The sequence below is a fragment of the Nicotiana tomentosiformis genome, chromosome 9 (assembly GCF_000390325.3).
Source record: "Nicotiana tomentosiformis chromosome 9, ASM39032v3, whole genome shotgun sequence".
Classification (NCBI taxonomy): domain Eukaryota; kingdom Viridiplantae; phylum Streptophyta; class Magnoliopsida; order Solanales; family Solanaceae; genus Nicotiana; species Nicotiana tomentosiformis.
In genome coordinates, this window is record NC_090820.1 from 43,405,714 (window position 1) to 43,428,199 (window position 22,486).

The 22,486-nt window shown below is 36.7% G+C and overlaps 1 protein-coding gene and 1 long non-coding RNA gene across 8 annotated transcripts; one reads left to right on the forward strand and one right to left on the reverse strand.

Annotated features, from left to right (window-relative positions):
• The first annotated feature begins 6,629 nt into the window (after positions 1–6,629).
• LOC104109849 (uncharacterized) lies at positions 6,630–8,141 on the forward strand. Its single transcript, XR_004510414.2, has 2 exons — positions 6,630–6,974; positions 7,364–8,141. It is a non-coding gene; the product is annotated as an uncharacterized lncRNA (long non-coding RNA).
• Positions 8,142–8,674: 533 nt separating this feature from the next.
• Positions 8,675–17,470, reverse strand: LOC104109850 (uncharacterized). Of its 7 annotated transcripts, none has more exons than XM_070186216.1 (10): positions 17,245–17,468; positions 14,348–14,384; positions 13,725–13,751; positions 13,250–13,293; positions 11,214–11,291; positions 10,884–11,037; positions 9,968–10,147; positions 9,617–9,676; positions 9,426–9,540; positions 8,675–9,010 (listed from the first exon to the last, which is right to left on the reverse strand). In XM_070186216.1, the coding sequence occupies exons 1-9, from the start codon at positions 17,385–17,387 to the stop codon at positions 9,430–9,432; spliced, it is 834 nt and encodes a 277-aa protein (XP_070042317.1). In that variant the 5' UTR covers positions 17,388–17,468; the 3' UTR covers positions 8,675–9,010; positions 9,426–9,429. The 7 variants fall into 7 exon arrangements, with proteins under 7 accessions (XP_070042317.1, XP_009617510.1, XP_070042316.1 ...); XM_009619215.4 differs by having other exon boundaries at positions 13,687–13,751; positions 14,348–14,442; positions 17,245–17,466; XM_070186215.1 differs by having other exon boundaries at positions 8,675–9,052; positions 13,687–13,751; positions 14,348–14,442; positions 17,245–17,466.
• Between the last annotated feature and the right edge of the window lie 5,016 nt (positions 17,471–22,486).

Sequence of the window (22,486 nt, forward strand, 5' to 3'; positions counted from 1 at the left end):
ATTATTTCGGTCTGTCATAGAGATGCATCAGTCTTATTTGATCCAGGCTCCACTTATTCTTATGTGTCATCTTATTTTGTCCCGTATTTGGGCGTATCTCGTGATTCATTGATTTCTTCTGTTTATGTATCTACACCCGTGGATGAATCTATTATTGTGGACCGTGTGTATCAGTCGTGTTCAATTGTGATCAGTGGTTTTGAGACCAGAGCTGATTTATTATTGCTTAGTATGGTGGATTTTGATATTATTTTGGGCATGGACTGGTTGTCGCCCTATCACGCTATTCTTGATTGTTACGCCAATACAATGACATTGGTTATGCCAGGTCTACCACGGCTAGAGTGGAGAGGTACCTTGGATCATGTTCCTAGCAGGGTTGTTTCATTTCTTAAAGCCCAACGAATGGTTGAGAAGGGGTGTGATGCGTACCTGGCCTATGTGAGAGATGTTAGTGTTGATACTCCTACCGTGGAGTCAGCTCCTATAGTAAGGGATTTTTCTGATGTATTTCCAGCGGATCTTCCGGGTACGCCACCCGACAAGGATATTGACTTTGGCATTGATTTGTTACCGGGCACTCAGCCCATTTCTATTCCACCATATCATATGGCCCTAGCAGAGTTGAAAGAATTAAAAGAACAGTTACATGAGTTACTTGATAAGGGCTTCATCTGGCCTAGTGTATCGCCTTGGGGTGCTCTTGTCTTATTTGTGGAGAAGAAGGATGGTTCTATGCGGATGTGTATTGATTACCGCCAGTTGAACAAGGTTACAGTAAAGAACATGTATCTATTGCCACGTATTGATGACCCATTTGATCAGCTCCAGGGTGCCAGAATATTCTCTAAGATCGACTTGCGTTCAGGCTATCATCAGTTGAAGATTCGAGAGCCAGATATTTCGAATACTGCTTTTAGGACTCGATATGGTCATTATGAGTTCCTTGTAATGTCATTTGGGCTAACCAACGCTCCAGCAGCATTTATGCACTTAATGAATAGTGTATTTCAGCCCTATCTTGACTCATTCGTCATTGTATTTATTTACGACATTCTGGTGTATTCACGGAATCAGGAGGATCATGAGCAGCACTTGAGAACTTTGCTTCCGACTTTGAGAAAAAAGAAGTTATATGCAAATTTTTCTAAGTATGAATTCTGGTTTGATTCAGTGGGATTTTTGGGTCATATAGTTTCATGCGAAGGGATCAAGGTGGATCCGAAGAAGATTAAAGCAGTGTAGAGTTGGTCCAGACTGTCCTTAGCTACGGAGATCTGGAGTTTCCTTGGTTTAGCATAGTATTATCACCGATTTGTAGAGGATTTCTCTTCTATTGCTGCACCTATGACCAAATTAACCCAGAAGGGTGCTCCGTTTAGGTGAACCGAGGAATGTGAGGAGAACTTCCAAAATCTCAAGACAGCTTTGACTACAGCCCCAGTATTGGTATTACCTACAGGTTCAGGGTCTTATACTGTGTATTGTGATGCGTCGCGTATTGGTCTCGGCACAGTGTTGATGCAAGACGGTAGGGTGATTGCCTACGCATCCAGACAGTTAAAGGTACATGAGAAGAATTATCCGGTCCACGACCTTGAGTTAGCAGCTATTGTTCATGCCTTGAAGATTTGGTGGCATTATTTGTACGGTGTCCATTATGAGGTTTATACCGATCACCGAAGTCTACAGCATCTGTTTAAATAGAAGGATCTTAATTTACGGCAGCGGAGATGGTTGGAGTTGCTTAAGGATTATGATATCACCATTCTCTATCATCCCAGAAAGGCCAATGTGGTGGCCAATGCCTTGAGTCGTAAGGCGTAGAGTTTGGGAAGCTTAGCATACTTACCGGTAGCAGAAAGGCCTTTGGCCTTGGATGTTGAGGCATTGACCAACCAGTTTGTCAGATTGGATATTTCCGAGCCGAGCCAAGTTTTAGCTTGTGTAGTTTCTCAGTCTTCTCTTTATGATCGTATCAGAGAGCGTCAATATGATGACCCCTATTTGCTTGTCCTTAAGGATACAATTCAGTACGGTGATGCCAAGAAAGTCACTATTAGAGATGACGGTGTATTATCGATGCAGGGCAGGCTATGTGTACCCAATGTAGATGGCTTGCATGAGTTGATTCTCTAGGAGGCTCATAGTTCACGGTACTCCATTCAATCGGGTGCCGCAAAGATGTATCAGGACTTGAGGCAACATTACTGGTGGAGGAGAATGAAGAAATACATAGTGGAGTATGTGGCTCGCTGTCTAAATTGCCAATAGGTGAAGTATGAGCATCAGCGGCCAGGTGGGTTACTTTAGAAGTTAGAGATTTCAGAGTGGAAATGGGAGCAGATCACTATGGATTTTGTTATCGGACTCCCACGGACTCACGGGAGGTTTGATGCAGTCTGGGTGATTGTGGATAGGCTGACCAAGTCAGCTCATTTCATTCCTGTGATGACTACCCATTCTTCCGAGCAGTTGGCTTGAATTTATATCTGCGAGATCGCCAGGCTTCATAGCGTACCAGTATCCATCATCTCTGACCAGGGTACGCAATTTACATCACGGTTCTGGAGGGCTGTACAGCAGAAGTTAGGTACTCGGGTTGAGTTAAGCACAGTATTTCACCCTCAGATGGACGGACAGTCCGAACGCACTAATCATATACTAAGGATAGGCTCCGCGCTTGTGTGATAGATTTTGGGGGTGCTTGGGATCAGTTTTTACCACTTGCGGAGTTTGCTTACAATAACAGCTACCAGTCGAGCATTCAGATGGCTCCGTATGAGGCCTTGTATGGTAGGCGGTGCCTGTCTCCAGTGGGTTGGTTCGAACCGGGCGAGGTTAGGCTATTGGGCACAGACTTGGTTCAGGATGCCTTGGAAAAGGGTAAATTGATTCAGGATTGAATTCGTACAGCCCAATCTAGATAGAAGAGTTATGCGGATTGGAAGGTTCGCGATGTTGCATTCATGGTTGGTGAGCGGGTCTTGCTCCGAGTTTTGCCTATGAAGGGTATGATGAGGTTCGGGAAGAAGGAAAAGTTGAACCCTAGGTATATTGGGCCTTTTGAGATTCTTGAAGAGTTGGAGATTTGGTTACAGACTTACACTACCACTTAGTCTCTCTGCAGTTCATCCGGTATTCCATGTTTCTATACTCCGAAAGTATCACGGCGATCCGTCTCATGTGTTAGACTTCAGTTCAGCTCAGTTAGACAAGGATCTATCTTATGTTGAGGAACCAGTATTTTGGACAGGCAGGTTCGAAAGCTGAGGTCAAAGAACATTGCTTCCGTGAAGGTTTAGTGGAGGAATCATCCGGTCGAGGAGGCGACTTGGGAGACCGAGCAGGATATGCGCAGCCGTTATCCTCGTCTTTTCACCACTTCAGGTATGTCTCTATGCTCGTTCGAGGATGAACGATTGTTTTAAGAGGGGGAGGATGTAACAACCCAGTCAGTCGTTTTAAAAGTTGTAGCCACATTCCCCTATTTACTTCTCATTTTGTGCTTTATAATTGTTAGGTGACTTGTCGGGGTAGTCGGTTCAGATCCGGAGAGATTTTAGAATGAATTAGAACACTTAGTTCCAAAATTTAAAACTTAAGTTAAAAAGGTTGGATGAATGTCGACCTATGTGTAAACGACTCCGAAATAGAATTTTGATGATTCTAACAGCTCCGTATGGTGATTTTGGGCTTAGGAGCGTGATCGGAACTTTATTTGGAAGTCCGTAGTTAAATTAGGCTTGAAATGGCTAAAATAGGAATTTATATTATGAAGTTTGACCGGGGAGTTGACTTTTTGATATCAAGGTCGGAATCGAGTTTCAAAACTTTTCATAGCTCCGTTATGTCATTATGACTTGTGTACAAAATTTGAGGTCAATCGGACTTGATTTGATAGGTTTCGACATCGAATGTAGAAGTTGGAAATTCTTAAGTTCCTTAAGCTTGAATTGAGGTATGATTTGTAGTTTTAGCGTCGTTTTATGTGATTTGAGGTTTCAAATAATTTCGTATGATGTTTAAGGACTTATTGGTGTATTTGGTTGAGGTCCAGAGGGCCTCGGGTGAGTTTCGGATGGTTAACGGATCAAAGGTTGAACTTAAACAAGGGCTGCAATTTTTCTGCTGGAAATTTGGGAACAGAAATCAAAGCCAGGATCGAGGCCATGATTGAGGCCATGATCGAGGCCAGGATCGAGGACCATGATCGAGAGTCAGGATCAAGGCCAGGATCGAGGCCATGATCGAGGCCAGGATCGAGGCCAAGATCAAGGGCCAGGATCGAGGACCAGGATCGAGGGCAGCCTGGACAGAACTGCAAGTTATAAAGCAGGGGACTTCGTCTCATTTTCCATTATTTGACAAATTTGAAGCTTGGGGAGAGGCGATTTTTAAGAGATTTTCAAGGAAAAACATTGTGGTAAGTGATTCTAACTCGGATTTGGTCAATATACACGGATATATCATTATTTTCACCATTTAATTAGTGTTTTGAGATTTAAATTTGGAAAATTTTTAGAAATCTCATAGAAACGAATTTTTGCGATTTTGGTGTCGATTCAGAATCGGATTTGAGTGAAACTGGTATGGTTGGACTCGTAATTGAATGAGTTGTAGGATTTTATGTGTTTCGTCGGATTCCGAGATGTGGGTCCCACGGGCTGTTTTTGAGTTAATTTCATTGATTCCTATAAAATTGATTCCTATAATTTTTGTTGATTGTATCGAGTTATTTTGACTAGATTCGAGCCATTCAGAGTTGGATAATCGAGGAAAAGGCCTACTAGTGGATTAAATAGGAGTAAGTCGAGGTAAGTGACTTGTCTAACCTTGTGTGGGGGAAATTTTCCCACGGATTGGTATTGATGTGATAATTGTAATGTGTTAAAAGTCGTGTACACGAGGTGACGAGTGTGTACACGGGCTAAATGTGGAAGATTATGTCTTTAAATTGTGTAGAGCACTGCTGCATATTAATTAAATTATTTTATTCTGTTATATTCATCATCATTAATATATTTTCGTATTTTAAATTTGTCTGACCTGTTCCCCTGCTAAGTGTTTTACCTGTTTAGTTGAAACTCTGTTTTCTTTTGTTCTGTGCATTACTTGAAGGATGGATTTTTTAATTTTAATATTATAAAAAAAAGTATTTTACATTTAAAATTTTGATATTCAGACAAGGTGTTAAATTTGTGAAATATTAGTTTTGCTGAATATTTTGTGAGAATTTTGTACTCATTGTGATGGAGTAGTGAGCTCTTTATTATGGAAAATATAGTTGTTGATTTATTTTGGCATGAGCCATGAGCTCTTTATTGTGAAAAAATATTATTATTGATTTATTTTGGCAAGTTAAAATATTTGGGCACTTGAGGTGCAAATTGTGATATATTGTGATATTGATACGCATGCGGTGGTATAAGGTCTGGGTGTTAAAACGCATGCGATGAGATAAGAGTGGCTTGATACGCGTGGCTAGTAGAAAAATTATTAGAAGTCATGCAGTGTGATAAAGATGGCTAAAACGCGTGACGCTATTTCGGAAAAAATATTTTCTTTAAAATTAAATGTGAAGACTCCCGCGGTGATATAAGGAAATGAGATATTGTGAAATTATTTATTATTTGGGACTATGAGGCGGTACCTCGGGAGTGCCCTTGTTGATATTTATTTATGGCCGCAGTTGCCTTTGATTATTGTTGTAATTTTTCTTAAAGTTGAAAATTTTATTTTGTTTCCGCGAGTTATTATTTTTTCTTATTCTGTGTAGTTAAATGGTGACATACTATTTACCTGATTCATTTACATTGTCATTTTATTGTTAGTATATTGTTAAACATGTCACCGTGTCTTTTATTATTCCAGTAGGGCCTGGCCTGACCTCGTCACTACTATACCGAGGTTAGGCTTGGCACTTACTGGGTACCGCTGTAGTGTACTCATACTACGCTTCTGCACATTTCTTTTGTGCAGATCCAGGTACTCCCTATCATACCAGGCATCAGTGAGCTACCGGTGTACGGAGACTTCGAGGTATATCTGTCAGCGTCCGCAGACTCCGGAGTCCCCTTCTATCCTTATTATGTTATTTTCTCTATTCACATTAGACTCAGATGTATAAAGATATCCGTACTACTTTTTTAGAGCTTGTGACTTGTATTTCACCGGATTTTGAGAATTTCTTTATGTACTGAAAGGATTGAGATTTTAAAAGTTTTTAAATTGTTATGTTGGTTATTCCGCATATTGATAGGCTTACCTAGTCTTACACACTAGGTGCTATCACGACATCCTACGGAGGGAAATTTGGGGTCGTGATAGATCCAGACTTGAAATTGTGACATTACAGTTCAAAATGTAATTTCTTCAACTTTAACTATCAAATTGTACCCTATTCTAAGGGAGCTCATAGTATAAATCACTTCATTAAGGGTAAAATGAGTATTTTAAAATTAAATTATTATTAATTATAAAAAAATATCATTCTTTTTGGGACATATTTTAAATTAAAAAGAAAAGAGTGTCACGTGGATCGGGACAGAGAAAGTATTAAATAGCTTGAAGAATAAGGGATGTCAATGAAGAGGAAAAGGGGAGAAAGCAGAGGGGTCATAGAAAGTGTGAAAAGTACAAGTGATTGGTAGAGTGGCAATAACTTGTGCTACAAAGGGAGAGGTATGATAGAGACATAACACCAAGTTCTAAAATTGTGAAAGAAATGAAATGAATTCATGATTTGTCTGTAAGGCAAATGCAAATGTTTATAAGGACAGTGACCCAAACTTCACCCTTTGTCTAAGCAAACTAAGCCCTCTCCTTTCTCCCTCCTATAGTCTCTCTTATTTTCATTTTAATTACCTACCATGAACTTCATCTCCACCCTCTTTTCCTCATGGGGTGGCTGCAATCCCTCTTCTCTCCATTGAAGAAGCTTTGGGTTCGTCTTCACTCTGCTCCCAAGAAGAGTATGTCCGATCCTCCATTACTTGTTACACTGTTTCACTTTTATGTAAGGTTTACTTTGTCAAAGATTCTCTATGTACACTAAGATAATTAGCTCTCATTAACAACGGCATATACAAAATTTAGATGTTGTGGATTCTGAAAAATGTCTCAACTCCCCCCATACTTAGTTCTGACCAATCCGTTAGCCTATTGTTGAATCAGAACATTAAGAAGTTCGATTGACTTGATCTTTTTACAGCCCTATACACATGCTTATATATATTTCATCTAGAAACAACTCTGCATTTGCATATTCTTCCGTTCTCTTTTACAAAACTATAATGTTGCTCAAGAAAAATGTGTATATACTTACTTTTGTACAAAAATTTCTCATTTTTGGTTTTTTCAGGAAGAGGGATATATATCCTGTACGAGGATGTTAAGTCTTGCCCTTGTGAAGATGTTCAAGTGCTTTGGTCCATACTAGTGGAGTCGCATCCACGTTCTTTGCCTCCACCAAAATGAAGGTCTTTACATAAAAGCACAAAAAAAGAGGGGAGATTTAGAGTCACATGTACATAGATTACAACACTTTTGTCTCACATAGGTCCTTTTCCCATCTCTTCATTCATGTTTGCATCTTCAATCTCTTGCGAATTGTGAGTGAGGTTCATCTGAAAGTCTTTATATTATTGAAATTATTTTGTCTTGCACTTATTGTGAGTTTATTGTTCTTTGCAATTTGGTAAAAAGCTTGTAAATGCAATGCCAGTGAGCTCATGAAAAGTGGAGAACAAAAAGGTTATTTTGCTCGAACTTTTTAAAAATATTGTCGAGTGTGTCGGATTCTTCAAAAACAGTGCATTTTAAAAGGATCCCACTGTCACATTTTTGGGGAATTCGATCAACACAACAAGAAGGTAGAAGAAAAGAAGACCTTTGTGAAATTGAAACACCAGACTCCAGCAGTACAAGGTGTAATCTTAATATTTTGCAAGTTGATGACAATTTTAAGAGGTTCTGCATAGTCGGTGTTTCGCTTCCAAGAACAAAGAGATGTTCTAATAAAGTAGACTCTCATTATTTTATTTTCTATTTGTTGTCTTGTCAGTTTCAACAGTTAATGAGTCAATAGGTCTTCAAAACTTATTATGAATTAAATAAAGTTGACTATGGGCTAGCTTAAGAACGTTAGATTGAGCTGTGATTTTCATTTCGACATACATCAATCTGGATGATGAACTCTTTCCTTTCCTTTGCTTTCTTTTACTCCCACTATCCCAGATTGAAATTTATACTCCATTGACTGTGACGCGTCTGCAACCACCTAACCTTTTGATCATTTAAGAATAAACACATACCATTTATTTCTTGATTATTTAAGAATAAAATAAAGAAAACGTGGTAAGATTCGAGATTAGATTTCCCTTAAAAAGAACAGCAAAAGTTATGTTTACTTTTCCCATACGTGTGTAACTTAATAACTTTGCAATTGTGCTAAAGTCTGCAGGCCGTTTAGATGCGTGTAGGATACAGTGTTCAGAAGTCTTCTAGAGATGATACCTGTGAAACTGCTAAAGAAAGAACATAACTCATGGAATTTACAACACAAACAACGAAACTAAAACTGTTAACAGTACATATGTTCTGCAAACCATCAAAGATAAAATAAGTCTATGGGATTTTAGACGCTCATATTGCAAGCACGGGGAGAATATAGCAGTAAAACTTGATCCGTTTTCTGGAAATAAGAATAATCGCTTGGTTTAAGTTTAAAGCATAACTAGGAGAACAAACAAAACAGGTTGTACAAAACTTTAAGCTTGACCATACACCAAATCTGTTACTACATCATAAATTCTATGATCTTTCTTAAGAAACATTAGAGAGGATAGCTTGCAGAAAATGAAACGATGCATCTGAATTTTAACCAGGGAGAGGATACCTACATCTGGAAGGACATGCAAATGCATTAACTTTTTCCATTTTGTGTGGACTCATCAGCTTTAGCTTTCTCGAGTCCACTTATCACATCTCATCTCTACAAACTTATCTTCTGGCAAATTGATCATGATAACCCACATTGTATCAGAGCAAGCTTAGACACAGATTAACCACAATGAAGAACAATGATCAGAAATGAAGACATGAACAAACAATCAAAACGATGAAACCAGTTTCTTTCTACTTCTGTGGAATATACAAGTAAGCTTAGTAGTACAATGATCATAACTTTTTCACACTTGGTCAAAATTTATGGTGAACAGAAAGTTCAAGCCCATTATATCCCCAAGCAAAATTAAGCACCTCGGTAGCAAAAACGCAAAATCAACATCAAACACAAAAACAGAAAACAGAAACACCAGCACCAGTAGCTAATCGAATGTCCATTATCACGCTAAAATCAGATGATATAACAAGTAGTGTTAAGGTCACATCAGAATTGGATTTGACTTGGGGGACCAACTTACAGCACTATAAAGCAGAGGAAGGGTAATGATCAACAACACTGGGCAGCCAATTCTGAAAGAATGAAACAGCATCTAGCTCTGCTGGAGACAAGCCGCCAAGGGGTGTGACAGTTATCTGTGATAAAGGACAATACCAATGATTGGTCTTTCTCATCAAATGACTGACAACCATATAAATCAATAGTACATACATATCCTTCTCGGAGAGAACAGTAGTCTGTATCACCATCCTCCACTAGAATTCTGGTAACCTACAAAGGAAAGCGTAAAATCAACAGATTACTCCATTAAAATCTCTATAAATTTCTTTTCTGTTTCTTTTTTCCTTTAACTTTCAAAGAATCAGGAATAAACAATTATCTGGTGTGTAATACAACAAAAGAGCAGCGTCTTTCAAAGGGCTATTTTAATTTCCTAAGGTTGTCAGGTTTTCACAAAACATTAGTTCTCTATTTGTTGCAAGGAGCCCGCATGAGGGGGAAAGATCTGGGAGATAAGGATAACAATAATGGAACAAGCAACGGTTGAGAAAGGGATCACACTTGTTTCTTGAACAGTAGATGATCTTGTGGTGCCTTTTTCAAAGCTCTAGCTTCTGCACTTTCTGATGAATTCGTCTCCATAGTCATTGTGGATAATACTTTTCCTCCTTCTCGTTCAGAATTAACTTGCCTCCATCCCATTTTGACAAAACTTTTTCCTTGTCTAGTCAGACGGTATCCCTAGAACGACCAGGATAAATCTTTTGAGGAAATGGTTAAGGAGAAAAAACAACACTTATCCAATCAGGTGTAGGTGTAAATGATACAGACGCAATGTAACAGTTTGTAAAACAAAGTATTCAAGTTTTAAGATACAGGCCCTCAAGGGAAACTCAAGCTGAAATAGATAATCATTCAAATTTCTATTGGCAAAATAGTGACTGAGCCACACTCATTATGACGGCTTGAGTAAAGCTTGTCTTAGGAGTTGTACAGGGAACAAAGAAAACCACAATCTAAGAAAAGCCTTATTTCATTTGTATACAATAAAATCTAACAGAATTTTATAGTACATAAAGACAGATGAGACTATTGATTCGTCAATACAAAGTAGATGACCAGTGCAGTTTATTCATAACAACCTTGTCCATTCTTAACTATTTTATTAATAAAGAGACATGCTTCAGTTGGCCTGAAATGACTCATTTGGCCTAACTTTAGCTGTTAATAGAAATCTAAATAAAACAAGAGACCAACAGCGAGTAAATGAAGTAAAGCAAATCAGACTGCTGACAAGGCCAACAAGAGGCGATCACATACAAGAAAGTACATCAAAATGAAGACCAACTTTTACATGATATTTTCACCAATGATGAAAGACGAGGGTGAATCCCAACATCTATATCTACATTACAGTTTCCTTCTCTTGGTGATTCTCTATCATAGACAACAAAAACAAAGCTAGCATAAAGTTTACCTTGTGATTGATGACATCTGTTGGCACATCAATATTCAGAAAGCAATTTTGGGGATAGTTGTTTCTTTTGATTTCAGCTAATATAGCGCTGATGATGGGTAAGCATGCTTTAGCAGCCAATGTGAAGTCATTAACATTGCTTTTTCCACGAACCCTGTATTTAGCAATCCCAAGGAAATAAGGAACAAAGACTTATGAAGAAAACAACCAATAGGGCACGAAAAATGTAGAATTTCTGGAGCGCATGAGGGCCCTCAAAACCAAAACACAAGGTAATGATGCTGCTCTCTGCATGAAACACAATAACTCAAAAAGTTCACTGATGAATACCAATTATATGATACAGACACAGCAGGAATACCATTGAAGAAAGCCTCCCTAGCGCCAGCCACTGTACCCGAGTATACTCTGAACATTTCAGCAAGGGTACAAATTAATTCTCACAGAAGCAACCACAAAATTACGAATGTCAATATATTTTGTTCATAATTTATTTATTTTTTACGTTTGACATTTGATTTTGCTTGAGTTTCAAGCATGGTAAACTAAATTAACTTGGCAAAGCATTATTCTTCAATTTTATGTTCAAGGATCATCTAAAAGAAAGTACAAAGTCAAGAAGATAATGCCAGTTGGCTGTATGGATTCCCTTTCACCCAGTTATACTTTGTGCTCAATTTTTAAAATAAAAATCCATCACTGGTACAATGCAAAGTTAAACTTCCTGTGGATAATTTATGGATGAGACGAGCCATTTGACTAAAGGTGAAAAGAGCAAACTTGGAGACGATAGGATGAGAAGAATCATTCAGTTAAAGGTTAAAGAAACCTTTAATTTTTGGATATCATAGAGTCAAATAAATTATACAACAGATGGACCTAAAAGTGCTACATTCCCAGTATATTAGCACAAATGGCAAGTATGCTTATTATTCACTAGCTGAATCTAGAAACTGAACTGAGTACTTGTACCATTTGAGCAGCCAAGAACAGTTTGCAACAAAGTCGCCATGGATTAAGGACTCAAAGCATAAAGAACTTATATGAGATTTCAACACGCCGTACTAGGGGTGGGCATAGTTTGGGGCCTTTGGGCAAAGCCAAAATCCAAATTTCTCGGATTTTTTTTTTTTTTTTTGATTTTTGGATTACAGTTCGGTGTTTGGTTTTAATTTTTGAAAAATTCAGGTTTTGGATTCGGGATGAAAAATTTTGGATATCTGAAAACGAAAATTCTTAAACCTTATGTTTGGTCCTCAGGTCTTAACCTAAGTTGCTCGGACACGGGTGTGGGTGTCCGACACGGGTTCAGATCTAGAGGTCGGATCCTTCGACATGTAAATTCTAAGATTCCAGGATATAGATCCTAGTACGGATACGGGTGCAAGGATCTAGTTAAAAATAATTCAAAAATATAAAATTATTTATAAATTATGAGAGATTTTGTGGAATACTTATAGCTTATAAAGTGTGGATTTCTGTTTTATTCTCACGTTGTAGATAAGTAAAGGATTGATTTCCTAGATACCGTATGTTGTTTTCTTCAAATTTACCCTAGTTTTGGTTCTTATTCGGGAATCAAATTGTATCTTGTCTCAAATTTTTCTGTCCGTCAAGGTCAAAGTACCCAAAATGTTTGATCAAATCCTGTATGGATCCCATACACCCACACCAATATTGTGTTGACACGGGTGCGGCACCTGAAGTGTCGTGCGGAGCAACTTAGGTCTTAACCACCCAAACAAACATGCCCATTAGAGATTAGCTCGATATTAAATTAGATCATCAGTAAAAAACAACAACCTACTTAAGAATAGGGTTTCAACTTTCAAGTTTAACTTTGATACTAAAAATAAGTGAACTTATTGTTCTTTTCTACTTACCACCATCACCTCTTTTCGCTCTTCGCATTTGTACTCACAATTACCAAATTTCCTGCTGGGAATGAGGAATTACTAAAGCAAGTTCATATGTTTGGAGGGTTTTTTTTTTTTTAGTGAGAAGAAGAAGCCCAACATATATGTTCAAACCAAAATCCGAAATAACCAAACCGATCACCGAACTCTAAAAGTTCGACCAAAACCAAACCTATCTGCTTAGATTTGGATTGTCATTTATTAAATTCAAAAATTGAAAATCAATAACGAACTGTCTGACACCCATCCCTACACATTACAATATGTTGAGGGAATGTTCTTTATATTTTGATTAGATAGTTGATATTAATAGAAAGAGGTATAAACGACAAATTATAACATAAATAGCCCAAGCTACCCAGTCAGTGGAATTAAAAATAATGGTATAGCAGCAAGATACTTCACCATCACAACAAAGAAACTGAATGCTAGTGAAGAAAATCTACTAACATATGATAGCCGCAGTTGTCACCCATATTAACACCACTGATCACCTGAAAGAATAGATTAAGATTATTGCGAGAGTGTTCTAGCCAACGACTTTCTAATTATGCAAAGTCCCAAGGCATTGATTATTAAAACCTAGCATGGGATATAGTAGTAATCATGTGATAAAGGAGACAGAAAACTAAGTATTTGGAAAATCAAACCGCATAATGCCAATAAGAAACTCTAAGATGTCATGATGAGGAAGAGGGAAGCAATAACTTAAAAAGGAAACTTATACATATAAACGAGGGGAAAGCAAGAGTCTTTGTGGGTGTTCATATGTATTAGTGATGTTCTTTTTTTCTTTTTCTTTTATGTTCTTTTCTTTTCCAAACAAAATCTATTTGGAAGAGTTGTGAATAAAGAAATATTATCTCGGTTTAAGAAAGCTGTACTACCAGATCAGGTACTGAAGGGAAAAGAGCTTTGGAGATACCCAAAGAAGTACAATCTGCTGGAGTTCCTGTAAGAAAGAAGAAATAGAAAAAGGAAAGCGAAGTCAGCATTCTCATCTTCTTCTATTACTTCAAATCTGGGATCTTGAAGCATGACAGCTCAGATAATATCAACATATCATTTTCTTGGTTGTATTTGATTGAGCATTTCTGGACCAATATCCCATTACATATACTAGCTGTTAGTAAAATTTTAAAAAAACTTTCCAAGAAAAGCTCGACAATTCTAAATTACAACTAATCTTTAACTAGATTGCTTTTAGTTTTAAGTTAAAAGCTTATGTTCACCTTTCTTCATCTATTCAAATAGAAAACCATTAGAATGCCAAATTATGTGGCACAATCTCACAAAACTCAGGTTTTCAAGAAAGGAGAGACTTCCTCCTTTATTTGTCTGATCAATTTCCAGAATAGTTTGGTATTGAGGTGTAGTTGATTGACTTGTCTGTTCAATTACATGGACTAAGAATATCATAGCACTATTTAATATAACAAAGGGCTGTGAGGCATTGATCATTAGAATTAGTAATCCAATAAACTTAGTCAAATACTGTAGTTCAGTCCAGAACTCTAAATTATTTATTTGTTGAAGATTGAAACAGACCTGAAACTGAAAAGGCTGTTGCTCCTCTAATGTCCACCTGCTTAACAGAAAGGGCATGACGCCATGTAATGCTATGACTAACAGCTGACTTTTCTCTGAAAGTATTAATAAGCACATAACCAGTAGCAAAAGTCTTAATCTATTATGTAATTATGCAAGTGATAGATGAGGCAAAAATTGCAATATATAAGAGCATAAGTCATCAACCAAAAGTCAGTTAACTCCTAACTTTAAGATTATCCAACAGTGAGCTGGACATCAAGAATTTTGGAAGCTTCATCTCTGAACTTAACAATATAATAACTTAAACATTAAACAGTTCATTCTAACAAATATTGGGCCTACTAGAAAGATGGCATACATAGGGCAAACATTATTGACAGGAAAACAAATATCATGGGTTCATGACTTGCATCATTAAGCAATGATACAGACACTGCGTTTTGCACAAGTGGCAGGTGAAAATCAAAAGGTAAACATGGTATCAATGACCAAAACATAAAACAGTCAAAAAAAATCACTCAAAGTTTCATTCTTCTCTGATTAATGGTTTAGTGCTTAGCAAGTCATTCAGTAGACTTGGGTCACTTGCAGTCTGCCAATGCAGTAAAGGGCTACTTCTTCCCCCACCCCCACCCCCACCTCAATTCGTACTTCAAAATTAGAGGAGATCCTCAAAATAGAGAGAGAGAGAAAGAAAAGCAAATATTCCTTATCGCTTGTAAAGCACAGGAAGAAGCAAAGAAAATGAGATGTTTATATTTAACGTAGTGCTAATGAATGATTGACTTACCGTTTCAAAAGGAGCAAAACAGGAAGAAGATGTTCATAACCAAATCCACAAGGAGAAAAATAGGTTCATGGAATGAGCCGACTATGAACAGAACAACAAGCAGATCTTACTCCAAACTTTTAATTGCCAGAACCAATATTTATTTGCTAATTAGCATATTTAAGTTCATCATACTGCTAAAGTGAAACAATACATGCTCAACTCCAACCTTCCTTTGTAAAATCATAAAAGATTCACATTATGTTAGACTCCGATATGTAAGATGTACTAAACATCATATCAGTCTCAGCAATATAAATTGTTAATACCATGCAACATGTTCAAATAAAAAACTAACAGCAACATGAAAATTTTGTCAAGCTCTCCATGAGAGCCAAAGCATTGAGTAAAAACTGATTTCCTAAAGAAGACATGACCAAAGTAGTAAACGAGAGCAGTCAAAGAATTGAAACTCAAATAACCAAGAGAGCTCATCAATCATCCAAATTTGTTACCTGCCTGTCTCAAAATATCCCTTTTGCATTCAGGGATGTTGCAAAACAATGTTCACTTTAATCATTAAGCAGTACAATTTCACATAGACCCCAATTTTGGACTATCAAAAACTAATAAATGCTTTGCAATCGCCCCCCCAGGGCTTGGTTCAGTGGTAAGAGTGTAGCTCATGATGCGTAGGTTAGGCGCATGCCACTGATTAAAACCCTACTGCAGACAGAAGGCTGGTATTTAAATGGAAAAGGGTATAGGGACATGCGCATTATTTACCGAGTTTCAAACATTGCACCACTTGCCATCAGAGATTTTTCGATTATAGATATATTTTCTTTGTATTCTTTACTTTTTAACCATAAAAAGCAAGTACCACAACCATTTATCATTAGATCAATATTTACATACCTAATTCTAAAACCATCTTTAATAAATTATGCTATGGCATGATTAAAGACAAATCTAGGATTTGGAGTCAGTGGGTTCAAAACATGTATGCTCTTATTATACTATATGTATACATTATAATTTTTTTGCATATGTATGCATAATTCGCTGAAAGCAGGTTCAGCTAAACCTGCAGAACCCAACCTAGACCACCCCTGCATTGAAAACACTAAATTTGGGATTACCGGTAGGGGTGGGCATAGTTTGGACAAACCCGAAATCCGAATTTTTTGGATTATTGGTTTGGATTTTCGGATTAAGGATTACATTTTGGTTTTGATTTTAAAAATTTTTGAATTTCGGATTGGATATTGGATTCTGTACTTAGGATGTTTGGATATCCGAAAATCCGAAATTTTTATACTTTACATTTAGTTCATTATTTGCATGCCAATAATAATAAGTCCAATACCCTATTCATTAAATATTGTCTCATATATTCAATTAATTACTAAGTTACTGTCAGAATACATTCTATTTAGACATGGTTTTACTATTGCTACTTCTTATCGACCGTATTAATGTCTCTATTGCATTTTCTTGATAATTATTTCATTACTTGAATATTTTATTTGGATCATTGTGGTGAGAATGAGAAACTTTTAAGGCAATTTAACATGAGTACTTTATTTGGATATTAATTTTTGTAAGAAAAGGAAACATCTCAATTTAAAAGCTCAAAAACGAAAATCCGAAATATCCAAACCGATTTATCCGAAACCGAACTTAAAAAATCTGATCCAATCCGAGCTTATTTGGATTGTCATTTCTTCAATCCGAAAATTCAAATCGAAATTTTCATATCCAATTTGAACTGCCCGAACGCCCACCCCTAATTACCGGAGTGGTAGAACTCCCTACGCGCCAGTAAAAGTTTGGGTTTCCAATACAAGTTAAAAAGTCAAATTTTCTCTACACATTAACAAAATATACTTTTTCGATTTACCTAGTTTAACCACCCATACCGGCCGAAATAAGGAAAGTTAACCTCAAGCATTATTCAACAAATCATTGTAATATATATAAGCAACCGAACTAAGTAAAACTAAGAAGTCGCTACATATAAGTAGTTACAGAAATTTAACTAAAAAATAGTTGTACATACTAACATAAAACGTGCAAATTCACATTGAATTTGTAAGGAGAATGCTTGAGTGAGTGACCATACGAGTCAGGAGCACAAACAAGGACGTGAAAGCGATTGGTAGAAACAAGCACATTAACTAGAGCTCTTAATCCCGGCGCGTCGATTCCGTCGTCGTTCGTCACCATCACCGTCGGTCGATCGCCGTCGACGAAGTTATCCTCCATTTCGCTTCTCGAAGTTTTCCGTTCAGTGAAAGTATTCGCAAATTTTTATCTTACCCGTTTGGCAATGGATTTTATTTCTTTTTTAAGGTTTAATTTGAAACATTATTTACAATTGAATATTTATTTTACAATTTAGTCCTTTTTCTAATTTCAACTTAATAGAGAATTTGAAATTTAAAAAAATAATTAAAATAATACAACAACAACAATAACATACCCAGTATTATCCCAGACCGTGGGGTCTGAAAACTAAAATAGTATTACAAGTAAAACAAAACTTCAACGTTTTTTCAAAATAAAAACATAACCAAAATCAATTGAATCTAAAATAAAATATATATGTATATATGAGCTAGTTTCCTTTTTAGTCATTTTAGAAAAAATAATTTTTCTAACCTTCAAAAGAATTTAACTTAAATTTCTTATTTTAACCTTAATAACAAGCTAAATGGTCACACAAATGTAAAATATGGACTATACAAAATCTCACCAAACATGCTACATGACTCACTAAGGATGTATTACTCTGATTCTCAAATTAAAGTAAGTGTTCGCGGAGGCAAGAGATATTAAGCATTAAGCACAAAGTGAACATAAGAAACGAGACATAAGCGTTACAAAATATGTTATCCCGTCCATAAAGGCATCATAAAAAGATTAGAACATAGGGAAGATAATAGATATGCCAAGATCTTAATATGTTACTATCAAACAAGCCAGAGGCATTTAGAAATCACATCATTCTTCCTCCATTTTATTCCCTACATCCTACTCTACTAAAAAAAAAAGGGTTCACCATGTTCAAATTACATCTCACGAAAAAGAATCGAGGTACAAAGAAAAACTATAGAGAAGTATGACTACCTAAAGAAAACAACATGACATATTTTTGTATTTTTCTACTTTTTTGTATTATTTTTATGTTTTTAGTTAGACTTCAATTCCTCAATAAAACTGTCTAGGAGGTCCATCGTCAGAAAAGTCCGATCTCTTTTCCTATTGTTTTTTGATTTTTTTTTTATGAATAAGCTGCTAAACTACTACTAAAGTACTACACTACTAGCTCTACGAATTATGAAAGCAAACTAAAATCCAGAAGCTAACTAAAAATAAAAAATAAATATTATACTAATATAATAAGAAGCTAACTATCCAAAGGAACTCTCCCACCCTCACACTTGAAAGAGTGCAGTATCTGACACCCAAAATTCCAACCTGTCGTGATGGCGCCTAACACACTTGCTAAGCAAGCACACAATCACATAATAGCTAAACATTTAGAATAAAACATGTTTAAATAAACTCAACAACGAAAAATCTCATAAATATCTGATAAAAGTAACTGAAATACTATTACAACCACCCCAAAATCTGGTGTCAACGAGTACATGAGCACTACTAAATTTCAACATAAACCAAATTCTAGTAAATTTGTCTGAATAATAGAGCAGTACTTAAGAAAATAAAAGAAAGGAGAATCAAGGTTTGCAGGCATCATAGCAGCTACCCCAAAGTCTCCGAGCAGGTACCAGCACAAGATCTAGCAATCACTATGTCTAGATGTACTTGTATCTGCATACGAAGTGCAGAGTGTAGTATGAGTATAACCGGACCCATGTACTCAATAAGTAATATAACTAACGTTGGACTGAAAGCAATAACGAGCTCAGTAGGATACAGTCAGCACCAATATAATGACAACACCAGATATAATAATGACAATGGCAATGAATAACTCAGAGAAATTTCCATAATTAGCTCGTTCATGGTACAAAAATTTAGACATGCTTTCAAGTTCACAATTAAAGGCCAACCCTGATAAGAACATGTCAAGTATAACTAGCATGAAAAATGGTGCATCTCTATGCCTATATGTCAAATATGCATGTCAAATGTATGATTTCACGGTGATATCCCTGAGTACTCATTATCTCAAAAATACTCAATTTGTTTGTCAAATGCACACACAATCACTCAGCACTGTACGGATGCCTGGAATCAATGCCCATCGCCAAAGCATGTGTATATATATCATTATGCATGCGCTCACTGCTGGTATGTCAGACTTCGGAGGGCGGATCCTACCCAAGAGCTAATATAAGGCCTGATGTGGCATGTAGTCCGCTCCACAATAATAAATAAGCCAGTAAGGTTTGCTGCGGCGTGCAACTCGATCCACAATAACACTCACAATCCGGCTCTCGGGCCCACTCAGTCATCAATATCTCAAGTCTCAAGGGCTCACACATCTCGTACCACTCAACCCAAACAATGATAACATGTAATGTAATACTGAATGATAACAGAGATTGAGATGTGATATGCAAATGAAGAATCATGACTTAGTACGTAATTGTAGTTAAAGCAAATAACTCAAAAATAGTAGAAATAACCTCATTAAGTTACAACCGAATAAGCACATAGCCTAACATGATTTCTAACATGAATCACACTTCAATTAGTCTAATAAGTATGGATTACACAGATAAAACAAGACTTGATAGTAACTCAGTACAAAAATCCACCAGGATCATGGTTACCACGGTGCACGCCCATACGTCCGTCACCTAGCATGTGCGTCACTCGAACACAACATAAATAACATGTTTTTGGGGATAATTACCCTTAATTCAAAGTTTAGAAATATTACTTACCTTAAAACGCGTAACTTACTACTCCAACAAGCCCATGCCTCGCGAATCAGCCTCCGAACGACTCGAATCTAGTCACAAACAACTTAATGCAAGCTATAGGAATCAATTCCATACGATAAAGCTAAGATCTTTAACCAAAATAAAAAAAGTCATCCCCAAGCCCGCATCTCGGAACCTGGCAAAATTTACAAAACTCGAACACCTATTCAATTACGAGTCCAACCATATCAAAATCATCCAATTCCGACCTCAAATCGACTTCCAAACCTCTATTTTTTATTTTTAAAAAGTTTCCACAAAATCCCTCATTTCTTCACTTTAATTCACTATTTAGATGCTAAAACAAAGATGAAATCATGAAATATTAACAAATCCGAGTAAAAAATACTTACCTCGATCCAAAATTTGAAAATCCCCTTCAAAATCGCCCAAATCCGAGCTCTACAACTCAAAAAATAAAATAATAGAAGGTTCCTCACGTTCGCGAAGCACAAATCTCCCCAGCTGCCAATTCCTCATTCGCGAACGCGATGACCGTTGATCTTATGCCTCCCCAAACATGATCCCTCTCCCACGAACTTGAAGGGTAAATGTCTGATGCCCCAAACCGGTCTTCCTTCTACGCGAACACGAGTCCTGCTCGCGATCGCGATGACAGCCCCATCAAGCCTTCATGAACGCGACCCTTGTGTCGCGAACACTAAGAGTAAAAACCCACTTGCCATCAATAACACTACGCGAACGCGGACCCTGTGTCGCGAACGCGAAGACGAATGCACCATATACCAGATCAGTAATTTTTTTAGACTAATATTTAGCCGAACTTCATCCGAATTACACCCGGGACCCCAGCCAAACATACCAACAGGTCCTAAAACATGATAAGAACTTAGTCGAAGCCTCAAATCACATCAAACAACATCGAAATCACGAATCACACCCCAATTCAAGCTTAATGAACTAATGAACTTCCAACTTTCAAAAACAATGCCGAATCATACCAAACCAACTCCGATTGACCTCAAATTTTGCACACAGGTCATAAATGACACAACAGACCTACTCCAACTCCCAAAACTGAAATTCGAACTTGATATCAACAAAGTCAACTCTATGTCAAAACTCTCAACCATCCAAATCTTCAACTTTCCAATTTACGCCAGTTTAAGCCAAAACGACCTACAAACCTCAAATCAATATCCGGACATACTTCTAAGTCCAAAATCACCATACGAAACTATCAGAACCGTCAAAAATACATTATAGAGTCGTCTATTCAAAAGTTAAACTCCGGTCAACTCTAACAACTTAAGCCTCCAAACTTGGGACTAAGTGTATCAATTCACTCTGAATCATCCCCGGAACCAACCAATCACCCCCGGCAAAGTCACTAAACCACAAATGAACATAGAATAAACGATAAATGGGGAAACGAGGCTACAATACTTAAAACGTGTGGCCGGGTCGTCATACCCCAATGCACAAATAAAACAAAAATAACGAGAGTGAACAGAAAATCCCTAAAATGCCAAAAGCCGAAGCAATAGCAGCTCGTGAAGTACTCAGACTTCTCCAATTCATGGTCCTATATGGGCACCCCACACTTAGTTCTAACCATCTAGCTCGCTTTTGCATATATCCTATGACCTTGCTTCCCATGCTCATAATCCTACAAAATAAAAACAAACTCTACAGAAATAACATAATAAAAAATAACAAAAATAAAAAAAGCAGCAAAGCTAGCCTCCCAACAAGGGATGATTTATAGTTGCAGTTGAAAATCATAAATTTTCAAAGTCTTACAACAGAATAACTATTGTGTCATATTTAAGACCACATAAAATTTAATGCACAATCAAATAGGTTCACATAAATTAAAATAAATGGAGTATATTTTTTTGACTTTAACTTCAAAATTTTCTTCTTCTTTTCAATTTAAATCAAATATTGCGGCTGCATTTCAATGAATTTTAAAATGATAAGTACTTGCCCGCTCATGATGTTTACATCAAACCAAATAGTTTAACCATAAAAGTTACAAATTAAAGTGTATATACATATCAATTAACTATGATTAACTAATAAATAATTTATATTAATAATAAGTGCCATATATTCATTTGCTTCGTGTAAATATCAAGTACGTGCAAACTTTTACCTTCTAAAACCTTCAAGAGTATTGGAATAGATATTTGCTAGTTAATATCGCTCGTACTAGTATCAAGTTGTTTCAGACTTTGGTCAATAATTACTTCTACACAACAATAATATCGTGCATAACAAGGGAAAACACATCTTTGATCTTTCTATCTCTTAAGAGTAAATCAGAAAAATAATTTTATTTTTCAAATGAATCAGTGAAATTATTTCCAGTGGTTAGACATATATTGAGAGTAAGCTTAAGTTTCTTCAGAATCAGAAAGAGAGGAAAAATAAATGTTCATT